We start from the raw sequence: 21,299 nt of genomic DNA, 5'->3' as shown, positions 1-21,299 counted from the left end.
AGACACTCAACTAAAATACTGCCTCTCCATTTTAAAATTAGGATGTTTTATTCACAATCAATGCTGCTTATTTCGGGAAAACATAAGAAAATCAATGTATAAACTATTATCAGACATTTTAAAAAGTGTAAAATATAAATTATCATTACAGACCTTTACACAACACATTTAAAATATCTGCAGTAAAATTCTATACCGAATAAACTTAATAAGTTTGCCAGTACAATATTTTACTTCTCGATGCTTCCGCTAGCCAAGATTAGAGTAGTCAGGTTACATCAATTTGCAGGCAATGCTCGTTTAATAATTTAAGACACTTCAAGACGGGTCTGAATAACACTCTGAACAGGCAACCCATCACCCCTCTGGCAAATGTTCCCTCCTGGCCCCAGAGCTATCTCCTGAAACATCTGTAAGCTATTCTTTCAACCACTCTGTACATCCTGATGCAGCAGTTATTCAGTCTCAGAAAACTGCCAGTACACAGCCTTCTAAGTAAGAAACAATCATATCAGGCCCTGTGTGCATGCGTGGAAGCAGGAAATGGTTCAATAAAGTAAATGGTGCAGCACTAAACACATTGTCTCATTATCAGTCCCCACTATCCTTACTGCCACTCACACAAGCAAGACAGACAAAAGCTAAACTATTTAACTGAAACATCAAAAGGCCAGCAGGGCATCTCGTCTGCTTGAACAGCAGAAAGCTTCCATTTGCTGTTCAGATCTGAAATCAGCAACTACTGTAAAACTCACAGAAGTCTGATCTGTGCAAATCGTATAATTACCTAAATCGTACATCTGCCCAAGTCCTGTTGAATTTCCTAATAAATCCACTTAAATTTATCTGCACTATTTTAACAATCCCGCATCTTGTAATGCAGCGACAGCACTTGCCACTACCAAATTTACCAGCTGCCAGGTCAAAACGAACATCGAAATTGCACACCCCAACGCTCTCCACACCCTCCCTCCCAGGGAAAAACAGCAACGTCATCTCAAATTGCAGCGGGAGTGAGAAGGTTTGGACTGAGAGAAGGGTCACCTGATCACGTGGTGAGCAAGGGGTCGGGGAATGCCTGATCATGTGAAGAGCGAAGGATACCCACCAATGTGTATTATGAATGGGAAATTTGCTCATTCATGTGATGACCGGAACACAGTCTCATGACTACAAGAGCCATGCTGTACTGAGTGTTGGGGTGCACATGTGTCATTCTGTTTGAGGGAGGCGCAGGAAATAAAGTTTTGACTGGCAGCTGGTATGTTTGGTAGCGGCGTAATGAGTTGCGTGATTGTTTATATGGTTTCCTCCACTGATAGCTGGGTAATGAAATCTTTTAATCCAAAGTCTGGGATCAAACAATCAACCTCTGACAATTCTTCTGACCCTACAACCTCAAATACAGCAACTTGCATTTATATCTGTTTTTCCCACTAAAGTCCCGCAAGAGTGAAAACTTCAGGTCTTAAAAATCACAGTATTCTTACCTTGTTCAGGATCCCAATTTGGAATCCACTAAACTCTTTCACATTTAAATCGAGGTGCCTATAAGGAAGCTCTCCACTGATTTGCATTAGAAATTGTTTGAAGTCTTTAGGATGCACTAAGGACAGACTGCTGCTTCCTTGTTTCACCTTAATGCCAGATTCCTGAACTGGCTTCTTTCCAACTGAACTAATGATTCGATCAGATTCAAGCTTAGCCTATTTGGGGGAAAAACAGGGTTGAAGAAGGGAGAATAAAGGTAGTGTTAAACAATGAACATTGGTTTAAACTTCAACTCCAATATATGCGAGCAAGGCATTAAAGAATAGAAAGCTTTAGGCAAAAATAACATCTGCTGAATAGTAAAATACAGAGTAAAGCGATTATAAGTGATGTAAAGGAACGCTTCCCAAATGAAATCGAGCAACACTCTGGCATGTGTGTCATTGTGTTACACTTTACCCAACATGACATCAAAGGGAGCAGAGAAATCGGGACTAATTAATCATTCTAAACCTGATCTATGCAAAGAAGAAATTATTTGGATAGATAAGAGTTCCTTCCACAGACATTGCTACTTTTTTCTGTTTTCTGTTCATACTTTGGATAACTTTAACTGAAACTAAGGAGTCCCTGCAAAACCTGGCAGGTGGTTTCTAAGGGAGTGGAATGAAATATAGAAACTGGTTGGTTTCATCTCTGAATTCAGCGTAGGAGTAGCTCAAAATAATAAAATGAAATAGTATCTACTCTAGCAATACAAACCCCACCGCACTCTTTCAGAGGAAAGTCCCACCGATTCTTATAGCCGTGTTTTTCTCCACAAATCACCTAACCTAATCTGTTTTGTTCCATGGAAAATATTGGTGGTTGTTCCCTCAGGAAAAAAATACTAAATATATCCCCATGATTCAATCAACCAAATATTGTGCACTGATATCCAATTAGCCAATGGAGCCACAAGAATAAAGGTGGAACACTTATTGTAGCTAACTTTACTAGAATGATTCAGGAGGCAAACTAAGAAAAAATGGAGGGTCTTCATAAGGCTTAAACTAAAATGAGCAACTTTAAACAAGATAATCATCAACCTATCGGAAATCTTTATTTTAATAGAAGTACTTTGTCTTTGCCCAAAATGTCTCTCCAGAAAGAAAGGCCTTTTTTCAATAGTTTCCCCTAAAGCTTTCCTTCTCCTTTACCAGTTACAATATACAATTTTACGCAGCTCTAATTTAATACTACAATAGTTCTACATCAAGAGACACAGTTGCACTATTGATGCACTTTAGTTTTATAATGCCAGATTTCTATCCCAGTCGTGATTATAATTTGATTTGAGCTAACCTCTATGGGAGAAGATTTATTAGTATTCCATCAGGAGGCTTTGATGTGATCAAGTGCATTAAAAGGTAAAAAGGAAAGGGAGATGTATTGAATTCAGCAGAGTAAGATTCCAATCTCTCACAACCCAACCAAGAACTGTTGACCAAATAACTGACGTCAGGAGTTTGGCCATTTAGAATTCAGCGCAGCAGGAACAAAATTAAGAAATATTTTCCAAAGTTTCACATCTTACCTGCTGACTAAGCTTTTTGAGGTAAGAAATGACACTGTAGCTAAGACCATAATCCACACCTTCCGCAATCAGGTTAGGAGCTCCCATCATTCTCATGGCCTTTTTCAAAGGCTGTTGATAAAATTTAACAATACAGAATTTAGTGCAGTACGACAACAAAACATTTTTATTTTTGAAGGCTACATTTGATTCAAGGTGCCCAGCCAGCTGCGTAAAGCCCTTTGAAACGTCTTCCTGATGTGAAGTGAGCTATATAAACGTAAATCACTCAAACAGCTGAAGTACACACGCAAACTGATTTCTAACAGTTTGCCTTATCCCTTGGGCACTGTAATAATAATAATCCTTGCATTTGATATAGCACTTTTCACGTCGGGAGGACGTCCCAAAGCGCTTCACAGAAGACACTGTAAAGTGAATTGACTGTATATTTGTGGACGAATGCGGCAGCCAATTGCGCACAGCAATGTCCCACAAACAGGCGTAGACTGAAAATGGCCAATTTATTATTGTTTTTGGTTTTTTGGAGGGATTATTATTAGGCTCTGTGTGGAGTAAGGAAACTTGCTAAGGTTTTGCTGCCTGGAATTGAACTCAGGTCTCTCGCTTGCAAAGCGAGTGCTCTAACCACTGAGCTACAGGACTCCCCAAGTTGTATACAACTCTCACATCTGAGTCAGAAGGCTATGAATTCAATCCACATGTCATGATATTGAACTCATAGGATTGCACTCCTATACATACAGGGATCTCCTGCATTGTTGGAGGTGTCCTAATGGACAAGATATTAAGCCGAATCCCATCCCCCCATCCAAGTGAACAATACAAATCCCATGGTGCTACTTAAAGAGAAGGGAGTTTCTCCTGTATCCTGGCCAACAATCCCCCAAATAAAATTAACATTCACTTCATGCCTGTTTGTAGGTTATTGCTGTGCGCAACTCATCTCCATGTTCACCTACAAAAGTATGGTTGCTACTCTTTACAGTGAATCCTGTGAAGCACTTTGACATCCTCCAGATGTGAATGCACTATATCAAATGCAAGGGTTATTATAACTTACTTCCAGTTTCAAACCTGTATTAGTATTGTAATGTTTAATATGTTTATGAAATGCTTTAGACTATGTTTAGTCTTATATTTTCATTTTATTCTCCTGGCAGCCTCATCCTCCTGCCCCATGACCCCTACCACCATGCCATTCTGTCTCCTTCCACCCCACCCTCAGCTCCCCCCTACGTTCCTTTGCCCTCATATCTCCTTCCTCTCTCTCATCCTCCATCACCCTGATGAAACCCACCACCTCAAGCCTCAAACCCCTCCCCACCCAGCTCCCCTTCCTCTGCCCACAACTGGCAGACACCATTAATCAGCCAATTGCGCATAGCAATGTCCCACAACCAGTTGTGAATTGAAAATGACCAATTTATTATTGTTTTGTTTTGGAGGGATTAATATTAGGCGTGTGAAGTAAGGAAACTTGCCCAAGGTTTCGCCCTGTCTGGAATTGAACTCAGGTGTCTCGCTTGCAAGGCAAGTGCTTTTACCACTGAGCTACAGGACTCATTATTACCTTATTATCTTTAACATTATTACCTTAACAGAAAAGACCAATTAGATCGTCTTAGCTGAAGTCCACATTATAGACTGGCAATGCTCCCAGCCTGTCAGCACTGGGCCTTTTTATTGCACATAAACTCACTCTCTCAGAAACAGAGTAGAGCCTTTCTTTGTAAAAAAAATGTTGTATTAATTCTAGCATTTGCTCTACAATCCTAAACACAGCCTAATATGAGTTATCAGGAAATTAGTTTTTAAAAATATATATTCTATACCCCAGGACTGAAAATTTAGATGATGCAATAATCCTCAAGATATCATTTCCAACATCAAGGGGATTGTTTAACAAAAAATGTTGCTAAAATATCAGGCACTGAACTGGCTTAATTCTAAATCATTCTTGAATTGGTGGGACTAAATGTTCAGTAATTATATGTAAAGTGTAAAAGGCAATCCAAGAATAGGCCACAAATAACAGCAGGGTATAGACAAAGGGGGGGTACAGAAGAAATCATACCACAAGCTCAGCGATACAAAATGGAAACAGTCAGCGAGACAATCTGTAGATATGCTAAACTCTGCACCCACTCCATAGCTCAAGCAATAATTACTGTACCACTAAACTGCACCTAACGTGGGACCACTCCCCATAGCCTAAATCTGTCAGTACAAGAGCAATATAGTACAAAGAGAAATGAAGCAAAAATGAAAGCAAGTAAACACTGAGAGAACAAACCCAGTATCCCATTTAACCTCTTCATAAGTCTCCACTCAACATCTCTCTACTGTACATACGGAGACTATGAACTCTCACATGCAGCTGGAAATCCTTCTACCAGCTCAAAGCAAGGAATATGCTGGAGTTCTAATAAATGGTCAAGGGCCCACATTATTCACCCTCTTTGCACAGCATTTAATCTGGAAGAACTGAGTCAGGCTTCTGGGTTATCCTCTCTTTTTCTCTGAGATGTATTGTTAAAGTCCAATAAGGCTTGATCTGACTGATGAGGCTTCATTCTCGAAAGCTATAGGACAAAAATTGCTCAGCTGACTGCAAACCAAATACAGTACTTAGGTTTCAAGATGTTCGTTTCCATATCCACTTTGTAAGCTGATCTAAAAAAGAAAGGCATAACATCTTAAACATACCCCAAGATAATAAGGAGGCATCGTCTTCAGGTAATTTTCAAACGCCTGCCGCCATTTGATAGGTGGTTTCAATTTATGCACTTTGAACAAATCGTCTGCAAAACAAAAACGAAATCAAATAATGGAGATACACAAAATATTTTTAGGTCAGATTTATGTAAACAAATGGATTCCAATTCTTTAACGTTTTTTCCTTGATGGTCTTCATCCTGATATAAAGGGCATACACCATTAGTCTTTTCCCCAATTGTTTTTTTTTTGCATTCTGTGCTTTCAAACCATTACCGGGCAGACTGCTGAGAGGTATGCAACTACTGATAACGTCTTTAAACATCTCCATACCATAGCCTCCACCTGGCACATCTCAGACCAGGAACACCTGTTGCTGCACTTTGAACACCCAACCTTGAGCTGCAATATATTTTTAAATACACCTAATCTCAGAAATTTTGGGTATCAGGGCACTAGACCTTTATTCCCAAATTCTAAGCTTTCTATTTACTACAAAGTGTATGTCAGAAGCATCAGAAATCTGTAGATCAAAATAAAAATGATCCACACATATGATGCACCCCATCTTGGTCTGCTCAGCACTAAGGGTACAACTAGTCTTTTTGACATCAAGATCCTCATCTCTTGCAGATTCCTTCATGCCCCAGCCACCACCCTACCTCTCTGACCTGCCCGTACCCCATTACTCTGCCCACAACCTTCGCTCAGCTAACACAAGCCTGCTTGCGCATCCCCCAACCCTTCCACGTCATCATCAGTGGCCGTATCTTCATAGAATCAGAGTATTACAGCACAGAAGGAGGCCATTTGGCTCTATGGAAGAACTACCCAATCAGTCCCACTCCCCCGCTCTTTTCCCATATTCTTGCAAATTTGAGTCCACTGATTCACCCACTGATCTCCGGAACTCCATGTCTCAATTCCGCCGCCTCAACCTCTCTTTACCATTAAATCCCATCTGAAGATCTACCTCTTTAATCGCACCTATGTTCATTCATCATTGGCTCGGCATCCAGCCCCACCATTGTACAGAACTCTGAGACGCTATTCTGCATGGACGGCGCTACATAAAAGCAAGCTGTTGTCATCTTAGCTTTCCAGGTTAGAGAGGAACCCACATAAAATCAGCTTCGGATCCTACACCTCATCTCTCTGCAGTGATGACTCCTGTATACACATACAATCATGCAGCACAGGAGGCCATTCAGTCCATCGTGCCCACTCTTTGAAAGAGCTATGCAAATCAATCCCACTCCCCCACTCTCTCCCCATAGCCTTGCAAATTTGTCCCCCCCCCCCCCAAATAACTATCCACTTCTCTCTTGAAAGTTGTTATTGATTCTGCTTCCTCCAGCCTTTCAGGCAGTGTATTCCAGATTCGAACAACTTGCTGTATAGAATCATAGAATTATACAGCACAGAAGGCAGCCATTTATAATCCAATTTCTCCACCTTTTCTCTTTATCCCTCATTCCCCTCACTTCTCAAGTATCTATCCCTTTTAAACATGTCAGTAGTGTTTGGCCATCTTGGGCAATCCATTACACATTCTCATAACTCTGTGTAAAGAAATGTTGTCATATTTAACTTGCTTAGCATGTCGTTGAACTGTGCTCCAATACGAGGGGAAAAAGCCTTAACACCTACAGGATAGAGAAAAAATAAGAAAAATTTACAGGACTAGTGACACTGTTCTTTCAACCTAGAACAAGAGTCAAATCAGTGCTTGGAATGGTTTCCCCTCTCTGATGGCTGTAAGACTCCATGCAAACTTAAATTAGACACTTTCAACCCAGTTCCTAGTTGGTGTGGCTCTGCAACACAAAGCCTGGCACTTTCTATCAGAGGAGCTACAAAGATGGCTGGGGTAAGAAATGGAATTCAGAGAATGTCACAGAACACACACAGACTATGCGGCCCATCACATCTACACTGGTGTTTTTCTCCTACAGCCATTATAACCTCAGTCTCCTGCTCACTTTAATATTCCTCCTCTGGAAGAATTTATCTAATTCCTTTTTAAAAGAATCTACTGATCTGCCTTAGCGAATTTGTTATCTGAACCTCCCCTTTAATTTGGTTTGGTATGATCTTAAATTTGCTCCAGCTACTATTATGCTTTCTGTTCAAAGTACTCCAACTAACATGGAAGGAAAATAGCGTGATAAATATACTGTTCAGTTTAGGGAAAAGATGCACGAGGTTGACCTGGGAGCCAATCCTGATTTGCTGACTCAATTAAAGTACAGTACAATTGCACAGCAATATGCAGTCAGCGTAGCAATTCTGTTCTGCTCCTAGATACATCCCGCAAATGCCAGCTACAAACTCTGATATGAGCAGTTCCTTCCCACCACTTACATCAATAACCTGGGACCTTAGAAGGTGAGTCCCAGCAAAGCTCCAAATGGTAAGCTGGCTTTGCCAGTAGCATTACCAATATAGTTGGTTTGATGGTCAGGAACTAAAATTATTAGTTCCTTAGATTTCCTGTTTGTTTGAAAGAAATATTTATTGCACGCAAAATAAACTTGCATTTTTGTAGCACCTTATCACATCCAAATCTTTCAAAGTGATTCACAGTAATAACTGTTAATGGTAGTAAATGTTTTCATTCATACAGCCATATTAGGAAGTTTTAAGATGTCAATGTAAGAATCTAGGATTGGTGCCAAAATACATGCAATACTGTGAGGACTTTTCCATGCTTTCCTAAGTTATCCAGAATGGTGAGTTAAATAGAGACTAAACGTGCATCAAGGCCTAGATGAGATTTTAAACAATATTTCTGTGGTTCAATTGCAAGTGGAGACCATTTCTCCCCTTCGCCACTCCCCAACACTCTAAACTTCAGAACACTATCAATCATGCTCTCAAGCAAAGATTATATGAACTCAATATAAGCAACAATTCAATTTAAAGACACAAAAATATTAATTTCTACACCGCTCACACGTAAGCCTCTTTATTTGGGGGGGGAGAGGAGAAAAGAGATCAGAGTAGAAAATATAACGGGGAACAAAGATTCTGCGTAGACACCAGGCTGCTTCTTCAAGACCTCCTAAGTGGTTGGGAAAGAAATGTAGTGATCTGACAACATATCATCCTGCAAATGAAGATTTAGAAAAGCTTTCTGGGTCTCATTTTGTTTCAGTATTAGTCACCAAAACTTGTGAAGACAGCGTGATACAAGTCAGGAACAAATATGGCATCCAGCTGTGCAGGTTGTGCTGTAGGGAGGGAGGAAGAAAGGACCTAGAACTGAAGTGCTTACAAGTTTTAATTAAACTGTGATTAAGTGCAATTTTTATCATTTACGGTTAAAATTATACTAAAACTATTGCTGCCATTTGTTTCTCTAAAAAAAAGTTCATATCAATATCAAAGTATGTGCTCTGACAACTTATATAACCAGTGAGACCAATGAGATGGGGACTTCCCTGGACCTGCTAGCAATCCAAAGGTTCAATATGAATCTCATTGTTTTAGTTTTTCATTCACTGTTCAATCTAGCTTTCCTATACTTAGCAGGACTTCATCATAGAAGTGCAAGAAAGTGCCATTAGGCAATTTCATCTCACCCATCCCACCAAAGGCGTTCAGATGAAATATGATCTTGCCTCAAATATCCAATTGTCAGGTTCCATATCAATCTTCATGAACAATAAAATTGCTCTAAAAATAGGTGCAGTGTGCCTGCAGCTGCAATATTTGGTGCCAATAGGTTTTCACACATCCTGTTAAATACAGATGTATAATCCAGGATTCAATTATACAAAAGCAATAAACCAACTATAGGAAGAAATCCAAATGAGCTGAGTGGGGAAAGTGGGGGAGTGGGGGAAAACAATTGCATTTTGCAAAAAAACAGCATAACAAAACACCCAAGTTCAGCAAAAGTTACCTACCCATGAAACAATGCAACAGCAATGGCGGGCCTTGGTGTCGACCAATGAACCATGTTTTCTGACTGTCAGAGGAAGTCGAGAGAGAGGCTTATTGGTCAGGCCCAGTTGGTGCTGATTGCATTTCTCCGGACATGTAAAGACATACACATATACCATCATTAGATTCAGGTAGAACAAATGAATGCAGCACTTAGCAATACCATGGGTGAAAAGTAAAGATTCAAAACCTGTTCTGTTTCACAAATCTAAAAATAATGTTATACCAATTTTGCAAGCATGACCAATAATGAGCAACTTTTTCCAATTTCTACGACTGAGCAAACACAAGATTCACTCAATGTGCTGAAAAAAAATTAACACCAATGATAAAGTATTCAGATCAATGTATAACACTAACTACTCTGGGAAAGAATATGCAATTGGATTTAGTACAACTGGAAATAGACAAAACACTGAGTTTTAATTGCTTTGCAGATACATTAGGTTCCAATAATATAGAACTAACTTAGTTATCTGAAAGGATTAAAATGGACTGACATTTGGGTTGGGATATGTAGCTGCAGTCATCCTACTTGTATTAAATAGCAGCTCTAAACAGCAGCAAGCACTTCTAATGAAATCTAATATTCTATCACCTCAATTGATTTCAGCACTTCAATGACTGTCAAGAGATTTTGGATCCATAGAAGAATATTTTTCCCATTTTTGTTTATTACTTGAAATGTTAATCAACGCATGTCTTTAGCGTGTACTGCTCTTTGATAGATTGTTAACAACCCAAGGTAACAACTTTTTAAATTCCATCCTTTACATGAGAAAGCAAGTCTTTCACTCTTGATGCCATGTTCAAAATCCGGAACACAAGATACAGACAATCATGAGTGTGAACTACTCCAGAGCAGTGTGCTACACCATCTGATTTTGCTTTTAAATTTTGAAATGAGAAGCATTTCACAATTCTCAAAATTCTGAAATCATTTAACCATGCTTTCCCCAAAAGCTAAGAGCATCAGACAGTTGTATTTGAAACGGTACTAGTTTCCAAGTATGTAATTGTTATCATTAATTAAATAAATGTAATGCCAGTATCTATTGAAAGATATTGCACCAGTAATGTGCATTACTACACAAACGTATTACTACGCGGACTGGTACTACATGGGTATTCTCTCATCAGACCACAAACAACTGATCTCGCTCACATGAGCAATAAATACATCAAAGTTCTTGCACCCCTTCACTTCCAAACTTTTTGCTACCAATTACTTTTAAACTTATCAGCTGCATCTCAAGCATTAAGAGAAGAAAACCCAATTCCCTATTGTGCACTTCTAGATGGCTACAAAAGGTATATCTTTTATACCTTTTTAAAAGCATTTTTAAAAAAATATAAAAGGGAACTAGCGTGCTTTATACTCCCTAAATGTCAGTTTAGTTAATTTTCAGACCTAAGTGATCTTATATTTTAAGAAATTTGATTTGCATGAACTATTAAAGGTGTTTTGCACAAATATGGTTCCATTTCTAAAATGAAAATTGCACCATTTCCCATTAGAGTTAATCTTATGAAATTTGGTTTTCTCAGCTTTATAGTAAGTAATTCAAAAACCTGCTTCCTGCTTAAGTAAGTAAATAAATCCCAACTTCCTCCAATTTAAAAGGACAATTGGTGCATTTGCATTTATAGAAGAAAAATAATGCAGCAACTTTGGTCATGGCAAAATGAGGCACTAATAAAGATCTTAGAGCTTGGAACAAGATTGGAAAAGAATTCATGGAACAGATGAGCATTTTTGTTAACTTAATCTCAAAACCTCGTCCTCTATTAGAATCCTCGTAAAACATACTTACCTAAAAGTGGAAGTAGTACAGGGTAGTTGTAAGGCATCACAAAAAGGTTAACACAATTCAAAGCTGTACTAGCTTTTAGATAACCAAAAGGATGACCCAGGTCACTATACTTCCCACTGTTGTTCACATACACCTGGAATGACAAGTCGATCGGTTAGAATTAATATCACACAAAGTTTCATGACAGGTTTGGAACTCAAGTTGTTTTCTGATCGGCTTATCCCCCAATCACTCCGCCTCGCCCCCTCCTTAGTTTCCTTCAAGTTCCGCCTAAAAACCCTCCTCTTCGACCATGCCATTGGTCACCCCCCTTCCCCTCCCCCCTAACCCCAGCTCGGGTCTGAAATCCTGTGTACTGTCCAGCGCCTTGGGACGTCCTCCCGACGTGAAAGCCGCTGTACAAATGTAATCTTGTTGTTTATTAATTAAGGTGCTTATTAGGTGTATGTTTCAGCAGACATTACCTACTTAGGTACAATCTTCCTTTGTTTTTTTTAGTCCCCTTGGGCCACAGACAATAAATACATGAGCAATAAATACATGAGCAATTAAAGGTCTTGCACCCCTTCCCTCCCAAACCTTATGCTACCAATTACTATTAAACTTATCAGTTGCAACTCAAGCATTAAGAGAAACAAACCTGATTCCCACCTAGAATCCCTTTTTTAGATGGCTAGAATGGCATATCTTAGCATTTTTTAAAAAATATAAAAGTGAACTAGCATACCTTCTATTCTCTAAATGTCAGTTTAGTTAATTTTCAGACCCAGGTAATCTTAAGGCAGAGATTAATGCTGGGGCATATGATTTTATAGGAGATCGATCCCCCATAGTAGCTCATGTTCATACACATGGCGAGTGGGGGGAGAGGAACACTGGATCATAATCAGGAGAGGTAACTCAGAATGATTTTTCCTCTCTATCAGGCTGGGGTGAAGTCCAATTCAGTGTCTCTACTGCTTACACAACTGACATGACCCAACACCATAGACCAGATTGAACCTGGGACCTTCTGGGTCTGCACTGTTCAATTTCACTTGGGGCTTATCAAATGAGACATTAAGCAAGAATTAGTGTATTAAGTGCAATCAGTTTCAACGTACAACCAATAAGTAGTCGCCAAATGGAAGAAAACTCGGAATACTGCCACTTTACGTATCTTGCACTAGTAAATCAGTTGTACTGATTCCCCCCCCACCCCACCCCCTCGTTTTGCTACATCCTTTTGGAACCATCTCAGCTCTACACAAAACACAAAACATGAAAATCCAACTGTGCAGAGAATCAAGAGCAGGCAGGCAGGGAGTTTTGTACACAAAGGTTTAAAGTTTGAGGAATACTGCTTTTGTGGTAGGAAACGCAACATTCTTCTTCATTCTTTCAAATAAATTATGCAGCATGCACAGAAAACAGAGGCCATGTACTGTAAGACTTCATACTGAAGTCAGTTTGGAACACTGAAGTAATATGATGACTGAGGGTTTAAATTTTCTGCAGAATAAGTGAGAAAAAGATATCATGCTTTATGGAAGAATCTGAACTGCTCTATATATCTATACTGCAGATAGTGTCATGCAATGTGGCTATAGCACAAGCAGAATTTGTATTTTTCCTTGATATATCTAATTTTCAAAATTGCAAAGGAGCCAACATCAATTCTTGCTGGCACGAACTGAATGTTTTCATGGATGACCTGGATTGTAATCCTTAAGTGAGTCTAAGTTCTTTTAAGTGAATACCCTATCCTGGAAATGAAACATCACCAGGGTTACAATTTACGTCCATAACCTCCTTAGTACGTCTGTACTGATGATGCAACCTGATTATTAAAGCTGAGGAGCTTTTTAAGGTTGGTGCCAAAGATATATCTGAGTCAAAAACAAGCAGGAACAAGTAACAGAACCAGAGTCCAATCTCCAGAGCTGGATCCTGTCGGCTGCCCAGATTATTACCTAACATTGCTGAAGCCATGTATCCTGTGCTAACATTAACTTGTTCCACTGGCCTGTTCCTCTCCACTACGATTGGCTGCTGATTTTGCTCAGCTACTGAAATAATAAATCTGACATTTGATGCAGAACCGATAATGTCAAAACATCTAAATTTTCTTCGCAAGTAATTGCTGTCAAGAGTACCAATACCACAGCCAATTTAACAGGTCCCAGAAACAGCTTTGAAGTGAATGACCAATTCATCTGGAGAACAGTTGGTGAGGACACTGAGAGAAACTCATTTTTCTTTGCGATCAATGTTATGGAACTTTTAAAATCTACTTGAACAGGCCAGATGGAACCTGTGTTTAATGTCCCATTCAATGACATTCACATAACTGTATTAGAGTGTCAACCTGGATTGTGAGCTCAAAGTCCCGACATAGTACTTGAACCCACACCCTTCTGACAGAGAAGCGGTGCTAAGAACTGAGTAGATCAACACCTGACTGACTCATTTGGTAGAAATTATATGGAGAGATAAAAAGGCAATCAATTGCAAACCAAATCAGAAACCAAAGCACAGCAATAAAAATGGTCCTCATTGACTGGATAAGCTACTTACACTTATCAGGTAAAGTACTTCACTGTTCTAATGGGAGATACCCAACCAAGAAATAAAGGGATTTAAGAAGTTTAACCAAAGGCACTGTCAGACATATGTTTTTCGGAATTTTTGAAGGCAGGAAGAGCAACAGCCAATCAAATTGGTTTGATGATTAAATAAGAATTGCAGAGGATAGGACCACTGAAGGCTGAGCAACAAAAACAACTAGCATTTATACAGCACTCTTGGCACAGTGTAGCCTCTCTAAGCCCTTAACAATGTTAGAGCTTGATGCCGAGCTGGGGAGAAAGGGGGATGGTCTTATACAGGTCGAAGAGGAAGCACTTCAGGGTGTGATCTGAAGACATGCAAAGAGGGGGCAAAATGGAGGGTTTGAGGCAGCAAGTTCCAGGGCATAATGGCTAAAAGCACGGCCGCTGACAGTGGAGCAGAGGGGATGTGCAGAAGTCTGGAGCCGGCTGAACAAGGGAAGAGTCGGTTTTGAGCAGACTTGAGAGGAAGGGAGGTGCTGTCGCATGAAGGGCACTATATAAATGCAAGTTCTGTTGGAATGAGAGAAGTCCATGCTGAAACACAAAAACATTTTTTCCTCCTCAATCTCAGCCACCCAGTGTAAAAGCAAGCTATAGTAAATTAGGTATATTATTTCCAGTTACGGAGTAAAGCTGCCTCTGCTCTGCTGCAACCTTCGAGGAACACCTGCTACTGAAGCAAGGACAATCCTCGCTAAACTAAGCAAGTGGGCCGATTGCATGCACGCACAGTAAATAAGGTCCATACTGGAACTGTATTATAACCAAATCAGCACTATAGAGAAGTGCATTATAACTGGGCTGCGCTTTATCACGGACACCATAAAACAACCACTGACATGAACGAGAAAAGGCAGAGCCAGAAAGGATTGCTTGCAGCATTAATGGCCATTGGTTTCATACATTTGCACATTTAAAATTGCAACATGAAAGACAACTAAACAAAGAGTATGGGTTAACTCACCTGCCAGCAGGCGTGAGGAGATTTACGTTCCAGAATATATTGGGTTAAAGGTGAAGGTTCCAGCTCATATTTATCAAAAGGGAGTTTTTCAATAACCATTGGATCACAATCAGCACAGGTAAACTTCAGCACAGGATGAGCATTACGAGGTGGCTGGTTTAAGAATGCAAATAAAATGAATTGTTACTTACTGAAATGTTAAGAAGTCACTGATAATATTAGGAGCATGAGATGATTAGGAACATGAGGATACTTGCTCAACCATGATACACCATTTCCCTACCAGTTTTTTAATACTATACCATTCAATACCCTTCCTTCCTAAGCATCTCCTACTTTGAAAACATCCCGAATCATTCTGTTGCCACAGCATTCTGAGACTGTTATCAATATTTTCACAGAACCTACATGAAGAAAAATGTTGTAACCTCACCGCTAACCATCATAACTCTAACTTTAAGATTGTGTTGCCTTATTTTGGATTCACTCTAGCAAAGGTTACAATCTAAGTTGTTAATTCCCATCATTATTTTTTAAATCTCTATATCAGTCAACCACTCCTTAACCACCTTGACTCAAACGATTACAACATAAACTACCCAGGTAGCTTAAAACTGAATTGCTCCATCCCAGAATTCCATCAGTGGACACGGTCCAAAGGCAATAGAGTAGAACTCTATTAGGCCACCAAAACCCTCATTCATGTGTTCATCACAACTAGCCGCGACTACGCCAACTCTCTGCTTGTCAGCCTTCGCAACTCTTCCCAACAGCAAGATCATCTAGAACTTTGCAGCTCGTGTCTAATCCCGTACCATCACCTCCACTCTCGCGTGACCCCATCACCTCCACCCTCGCCTGGCTCCCCATCCTCCAGGGGATACTCCAAAATCCTCGTCCTCACTTTCAAGGCCCTCAAAGTCCTTGCCCCTCCCTACCTCTGCTACCTGGTAATCCCATATCAACCTGTCCGCTCCCTCTACTCAGCAGGTTATGGCCTGCTCCACATTCCCTGCCCCACCAACGGCAGTCGGGCCTTCAGCCTCTCTGCCCGCATCCTTTGGAACTCCATCCCACGTTCCCTTCGCCTCGCTCCCTCCCTTGCCTCTTTTGAGGCACATCAAAAGACCCTCCTCTTCAACCTTCGGTCACCCTCCTACCTTCCATTACCCCAACCCCACTTGGGCCCAAATCCGACTGTCCGCGCCTTGGGACATCCCCCCCCCAATGTGAAAGGCGCTGTACAAATGTAATTTTGCATTGTATTATAATGCTCTTATAACATTGATTTGCTTACAGCACAAATGAGTTGGGGACACCGACATGTTCTTACCATTAATCCCAAACCATACTCCCTTCAAAACCTGTGACCCACTGCAAAATCTGAAGTGCAATAATAATAATAATCTTTGCATTTGAGATAGCGCCTTATCATGTAGCGCTTCACAAAATATACCGTAAAGTGAAGTGACTGTATACTTTGTGAGCAACACGCGGCAACCAATTGCGCACAACAGTGTCCCACAAACAGTCGTGGATTGAAGTGATCAATTTACTATTTTTCAAGAAATTATTACCCCGGAAAAGTGATCCGCCAATCGACTACCAACGGGGTTCCTACTTACTGCTAGAAAAACAGGCGTGTGGATTAAGGAAACATGCTCAACGTTTCGCCCTTCTGGGAATAGAACACAGGTCTCTCACTTACGAGGCGAGTGCTCAAACCACTAAGCTACAGTACTCCACTTCTTAACTTATCTGCACCCACAAAAGGGTTAATCTTCTGGTGTGCAATGAAACATTTTGAACCAAGACAATGCAATTTCAAGTGGGACATTGCTGATCAAGCCGGCTAGCATCCCGCAAGTGTAGCCAACGTCACTGGTCACGATGTGGAAGCGCTCCCCAATTAGTCATTCGTGATCACAACCAGTTTCAGGTGGGTTTGAATTTTATGCACCTTATACCGGTTTCTATGGTACATCCCTCATAAGATTGCGTGGCCAAAACTGAACATATTATATAAACGCAGTAGCACCTTAAGCAGGAGAGCGATATTCTTGTTGATTCTGAGCTGTGGAAAGTCATAACTCATCTAGTACTTGATATCTGATAGGTAATTGGCCTGAACAGCAGTGGTACTGCAGTTAAGTCTGTTCAGAATAATTTCACGTTTAGGCTCATGTGGGAACTCCTTTTAAAGTATGTAAAGTGGAAACTGGTTGCACCCAGAGGGTATAAAAAGGGGATAGCTGCGAGAGCCTTACTCGAGCAGAGAGCCCAGAGTGAGCTACGGCCAGAGTGAGAAGGAATTGGCTGCGAGTGGGAATTAGGTGCAGAGGGGGAAGTATATCTTCTAAACGACAATAACACAGGGATAAAGAGAGTGAGAGGAGAGAATGGCCTGGCAGGTGCTGTGTGAGGAATGTGGTATGTGGGAGTTGATGGAGGGCAACCTGAGCCCGGGCGACTTCATCTGCAGCAAATATCTGCAACTGAAGAAGCTCCAGCTTGGAATAGCTGAGCTGGAGTCTCAGGTGGAGACACTGCGCAGCATTAGAGATGGGGTGAGCTTCCTGGACAGTTTCATCCTGGAGCCAGACACTCCCCCGAGTCGCAGAGAACATTCCGTTACCAGCCACGGACAGGACTGGATGACGGTCAGACAGGGGCGTAAGGGGATCCGAAAGAGAGGGGCAGAGGAACCCCAGGCTTTAACCTTGTCCAAAAGGTATGAAATACTTACAACCTGTGTGGACAAGGAAGTCTGTGAGGAAGATGGGCAAACTTACCCCAACACCTCTATACAGGAGGTCACACTGGGAATAGTCAGAAGGAGAATAGTGGTAATTGGGGATGAGACAGTCAGGAAGACTGACGCACTTTTCTGCAACCGTTGCAGGGAGACAAGAAGACTCTGTTGCCTTCCTGGGGCCAGGGTGAAGGACGTCACTTCTGGGCTGGAGAAAAATTTGAAGCAGGAGGGAGTGGATCCGATAGTTATGATTCACATAGGGACCGATGATGTAGGTAGGACAGGTAGGAACATGTTGAGGAGCAAGTTCCGGGAATTGGGAGTTAAGCTAAAGAGTAGAACTTCGAAGGTATTAATATCGGGATTATTACCTGAGCCAGGGGCAAATTGGTGCAGGCAAAAAAAATTAAAGAACTGAATACCTGGCTAAAAGAATGGTGCGGAGGGCAGGGGTTTCACTTTATAGGCCACTGGCACCAGTATTGGGGGAGACAGGAGCTATTCCAAAGGAATGGACTCCACCTAAACAGGGCTGGGACAAATGTCCTGGAACACAAATAAATAGGGAGGTAGACAGGGCTTTAAACTACTAAGTGGGGGGGGGGGGTTAAAATCAATCACATGTAATCCATCACAATTAAAATTAGGAACGATGAAAGTGGGAGAGCAGATTAACCAGGGAGATGAGCAAAGTGTGTCAAGCGGGGAAAGGAAGCCCAGGGATAGGGTACTGGTGAATAGGACTAATAGCCCAAAGTCAGAATTAAAGGTGCTATATCTGAATGCGCGAAGTATTCGAAACAAGATAGATGAGTTAAATGCACAAATAGAAACAAACGGGTATGATCTGGTAGCCATTACCGAGACATGGTTATAGGGAGATCAAAGGTGGGAGCTAAATATTCCTGGGTATGTGGCGTATAGAAAAGATAGGCAATGTGGTAAACGATGAGGGAGAGGGGATAAAGGATGGGATAAAAACAGTAGAGAGGAAAGATTTTAAATCAGAAAACCAGGAAGTAGAATCAGTATGAGTAGAGGTATGTAACAACAAGGGACAGAAAACTCCAGTGGGAGTAGTTTATAGACCCCCGAACAGCAGTCACAGTATCTCTCAAGGTATAAATCAGGAAATTAGCAGAGCATGTAGTAAAGGAAAAACATTAATTGTGGGTGATTTTAATCTGCACATAGATTGGGACAACCAAATTGGGAAAAGTATGATAGAAGAAGAGTTTACAGAATGTATTAGGGATAATTATCTAGATCAGTATACTGAGGAGCCAACCAGGGAACAGGCCACATTAGACCTTGTTTTGTGCAATGAAGCAGAGCTGATCAGTAAACTGGAAATTAAGGCTCCTCTACGGCAAAGTGATCATAATATGATAGAATTTAGCATTAAGTTAGAGAGAGAAGTAGTTAAGTCCGAAGCAAAGGTTTTAAATTTAAGTAGAGCCAATTTTGCTGGTATGAGAGAGGATTTAGCCAAAATAAACTGGGAAATTAGACTTAAGGATTTGACAGTAGACCAGCAATGACGTTTCAGGAGATAGTGCAAAATTCCCAGCGAGCACGTATTCCTTTGAGGAATAAAAATGCCACGGGAAAGGTGACCCAACCGTGGCTAACTAGAGCAGTTAGGGAAAGTATAAAGTTAAAGGAAGAAGCCTATAAAACAGCTAAGATGAGTAGTAAACCCGAGGATTGGGAGAACTTTAGGGATCAACAAAGGAGAACCAAAAAAGTGATTAAGAGGGAGAAAATGGAATATGAGGGCAAACTAGCGAGGAACATAAAGACAGACTGCAAGAGTTTTTATAAATATATAAAGAGGAAGAGGCTGTCAAAGGTAAATGTGGGTCCGTTACAGGCAGAGACGGGGGGAATTATAGTAGGGGACAAAGACATGGCAGAGTCATTAAACAAGTACTTTGCTACTGTCTTCACCTTAGAAGACACTGAAAACCTACCAAGAATAGAGGGGAACCAAAAAGACAATGTTAGCAAGCAACTTGGGGGAATTAATATTAGTAAATAAATGGTTTTAGGTAAATTGTCAGGTCTTAAAACTGATAAATCTCCTGGACCTCATGGCGTACATCCTAGGGTTTTAGGCTACTGAGATAGTGGATGGCTTGTCTTTGATCTTCCAAAATTCTCTGGATTCTGGAACGGTTCCCGTTGATTGGAAGACTGCAAACGTAACACCACTATTAAGAAGGGTGGGAGAGAAAAGATGGGGAACTATAGACCAGTTAGTCTGACATCAGTGGTAGGGAAAATTCTTGAGTCCTTAATTAAAGATGTCGTTATGGGATTCCTGGAAGACCATAACAAGATTAGGCAGAGTCAACATGGCTTTACAAAAGGGAAGTCATGCTTAACTAATCTTTTAGAGTTTTTTGAAGATGTATCTAGCAGGTTAGATAGGGGGAACCAGTAGATGTAGTATATTTAGATTTTAAAAAGGCATTTGACAAAGTGCCACACAAAAGGCTATTGCACAAGGTTAAGGCCCACGGGATTAATGGGAACATATTAGCATGGATTGAAGAGTGGCTAACGGGTAGAAAACAGAGAGTAGGGATAAACGGGTCATTCTCGAATTGGCAGGATGTGACTAGTGGAGTGCCACAAGGATCAGTGCTTGGGCCTCAGCTATTTACAATTTACATCAATGATCTAGACGAGGACATTGAATGTAACGTATCTAAATTCGCGGATGACACTAAACTAGGTGGGAGAGTAAGCTCTGAGGATGATGCAAAAAGATTGCAACGGGATATAGATAGACTAGGGGAGTGGGCAAGTAGGTGGCAGATGGAATTTAATGTGGGGAAGTGTGAAATTATTTACCTAGGTAGAAAAAATAGAAAAACAGATTATTTTCTAGAGGGGAGAGATTAGATCGTGTTAGTGTTCAGAGGGATTTGGGTGTCCTTGTACACTAGTCTCAAAAAGTTAGTTTGCAGGTGCAGCAAGCAACTAAGACGACGAACGGCATGTTAGCGTTCATTGCAAAAGGCTTAGAGTACAAGAATAGGGAAGTCTTGCTGCAACTGTATAGGGGCTTGGTGAGACTGGACCTAGAGTATTGTGTGCAGTTTTGGTCTCCTTAGTTAAAAAAGGACATACTTGCCATAGAGGGGGTGCAGCGTAGATTCACTCGGTTAGTTCCTGGGATGAGGGGACTGACCTATGAGGATAGGCTGAATAGACTAGGGCTATATTCTCTAGAGTACAGGAGAATTAGGAGAGATCTTATTGAAACATATAAGATTCTTAAAGGGCTGGATAAAGTAGACACTGAGGGTCTGTTTCCCCTCGTAGGAGAATCTGTAACCAGGGGTCACAGTCTTACAATTAAGGGTCAGCCTTTTAGAACAGAGTTGAGGAAACATTTCTTCACTCAGCGGGTAGTGAATTTATGGAATTCACT

The 21,299-nt window shown here is 40.8% G+C and overlaps 1 protein-coding gene across 1 annotated transcript in view; it reads right to left on the bottom strand.

Annotated features, from left to right (window-relative positions):
• The window catches only part of LOC103187613 (integrator complex subunit 6), a 48,899-nt gene that overhangs the window by 6,417 nt on the left and 21,183 nt on the right, over positions 1-21,299 (bottom strand). Inside the window, exons 8-12 of the mRNA XM_042333914.1 lie at positions 15,103-15,255; positions 11,548-11,680; positions 5,777-5,871; positions 3,068-3,178; positions 1,491-1,706 (exon numbers count right to left, since the gene is read on the bottom strand). Of these exons, the coding sequence (XP_042189848.1) occupies positions 1,491-1,706; positions 3,068-3,178; positions 5,777-5,871; positions 11,548-11,680; positions 15,103-15,255 (708 nt within the window). The remainder of the gene's footprint in view (positions 1-1,490; positions 1,707-3,067; positions 3,179-5,776; positions 5,872-11,547; positions 11,681-15,102; positions 15,256-21,299) is intronic.

Source organism: Callorhinchus milii, unplaced genomic scaffold (genome assembly GCF_018977255.1).
Source record: "Callorhinchus milii isolate IMCB2004 unplaced genomic scaffold, IMCB_Cmil_1.0 Scaffold4, whole genome shotgun sequence".
NCBI classification, from domain to species: Eukaryota; Metazoa; Chordata; class Chondrichthyes; order Chimaeriformes; family Callorhinchidae; genus Callorhinchus; species Callorhinchus milii.
This window is presented reverse-complemented; position numbering and strand designations above follow the sequence as displayed.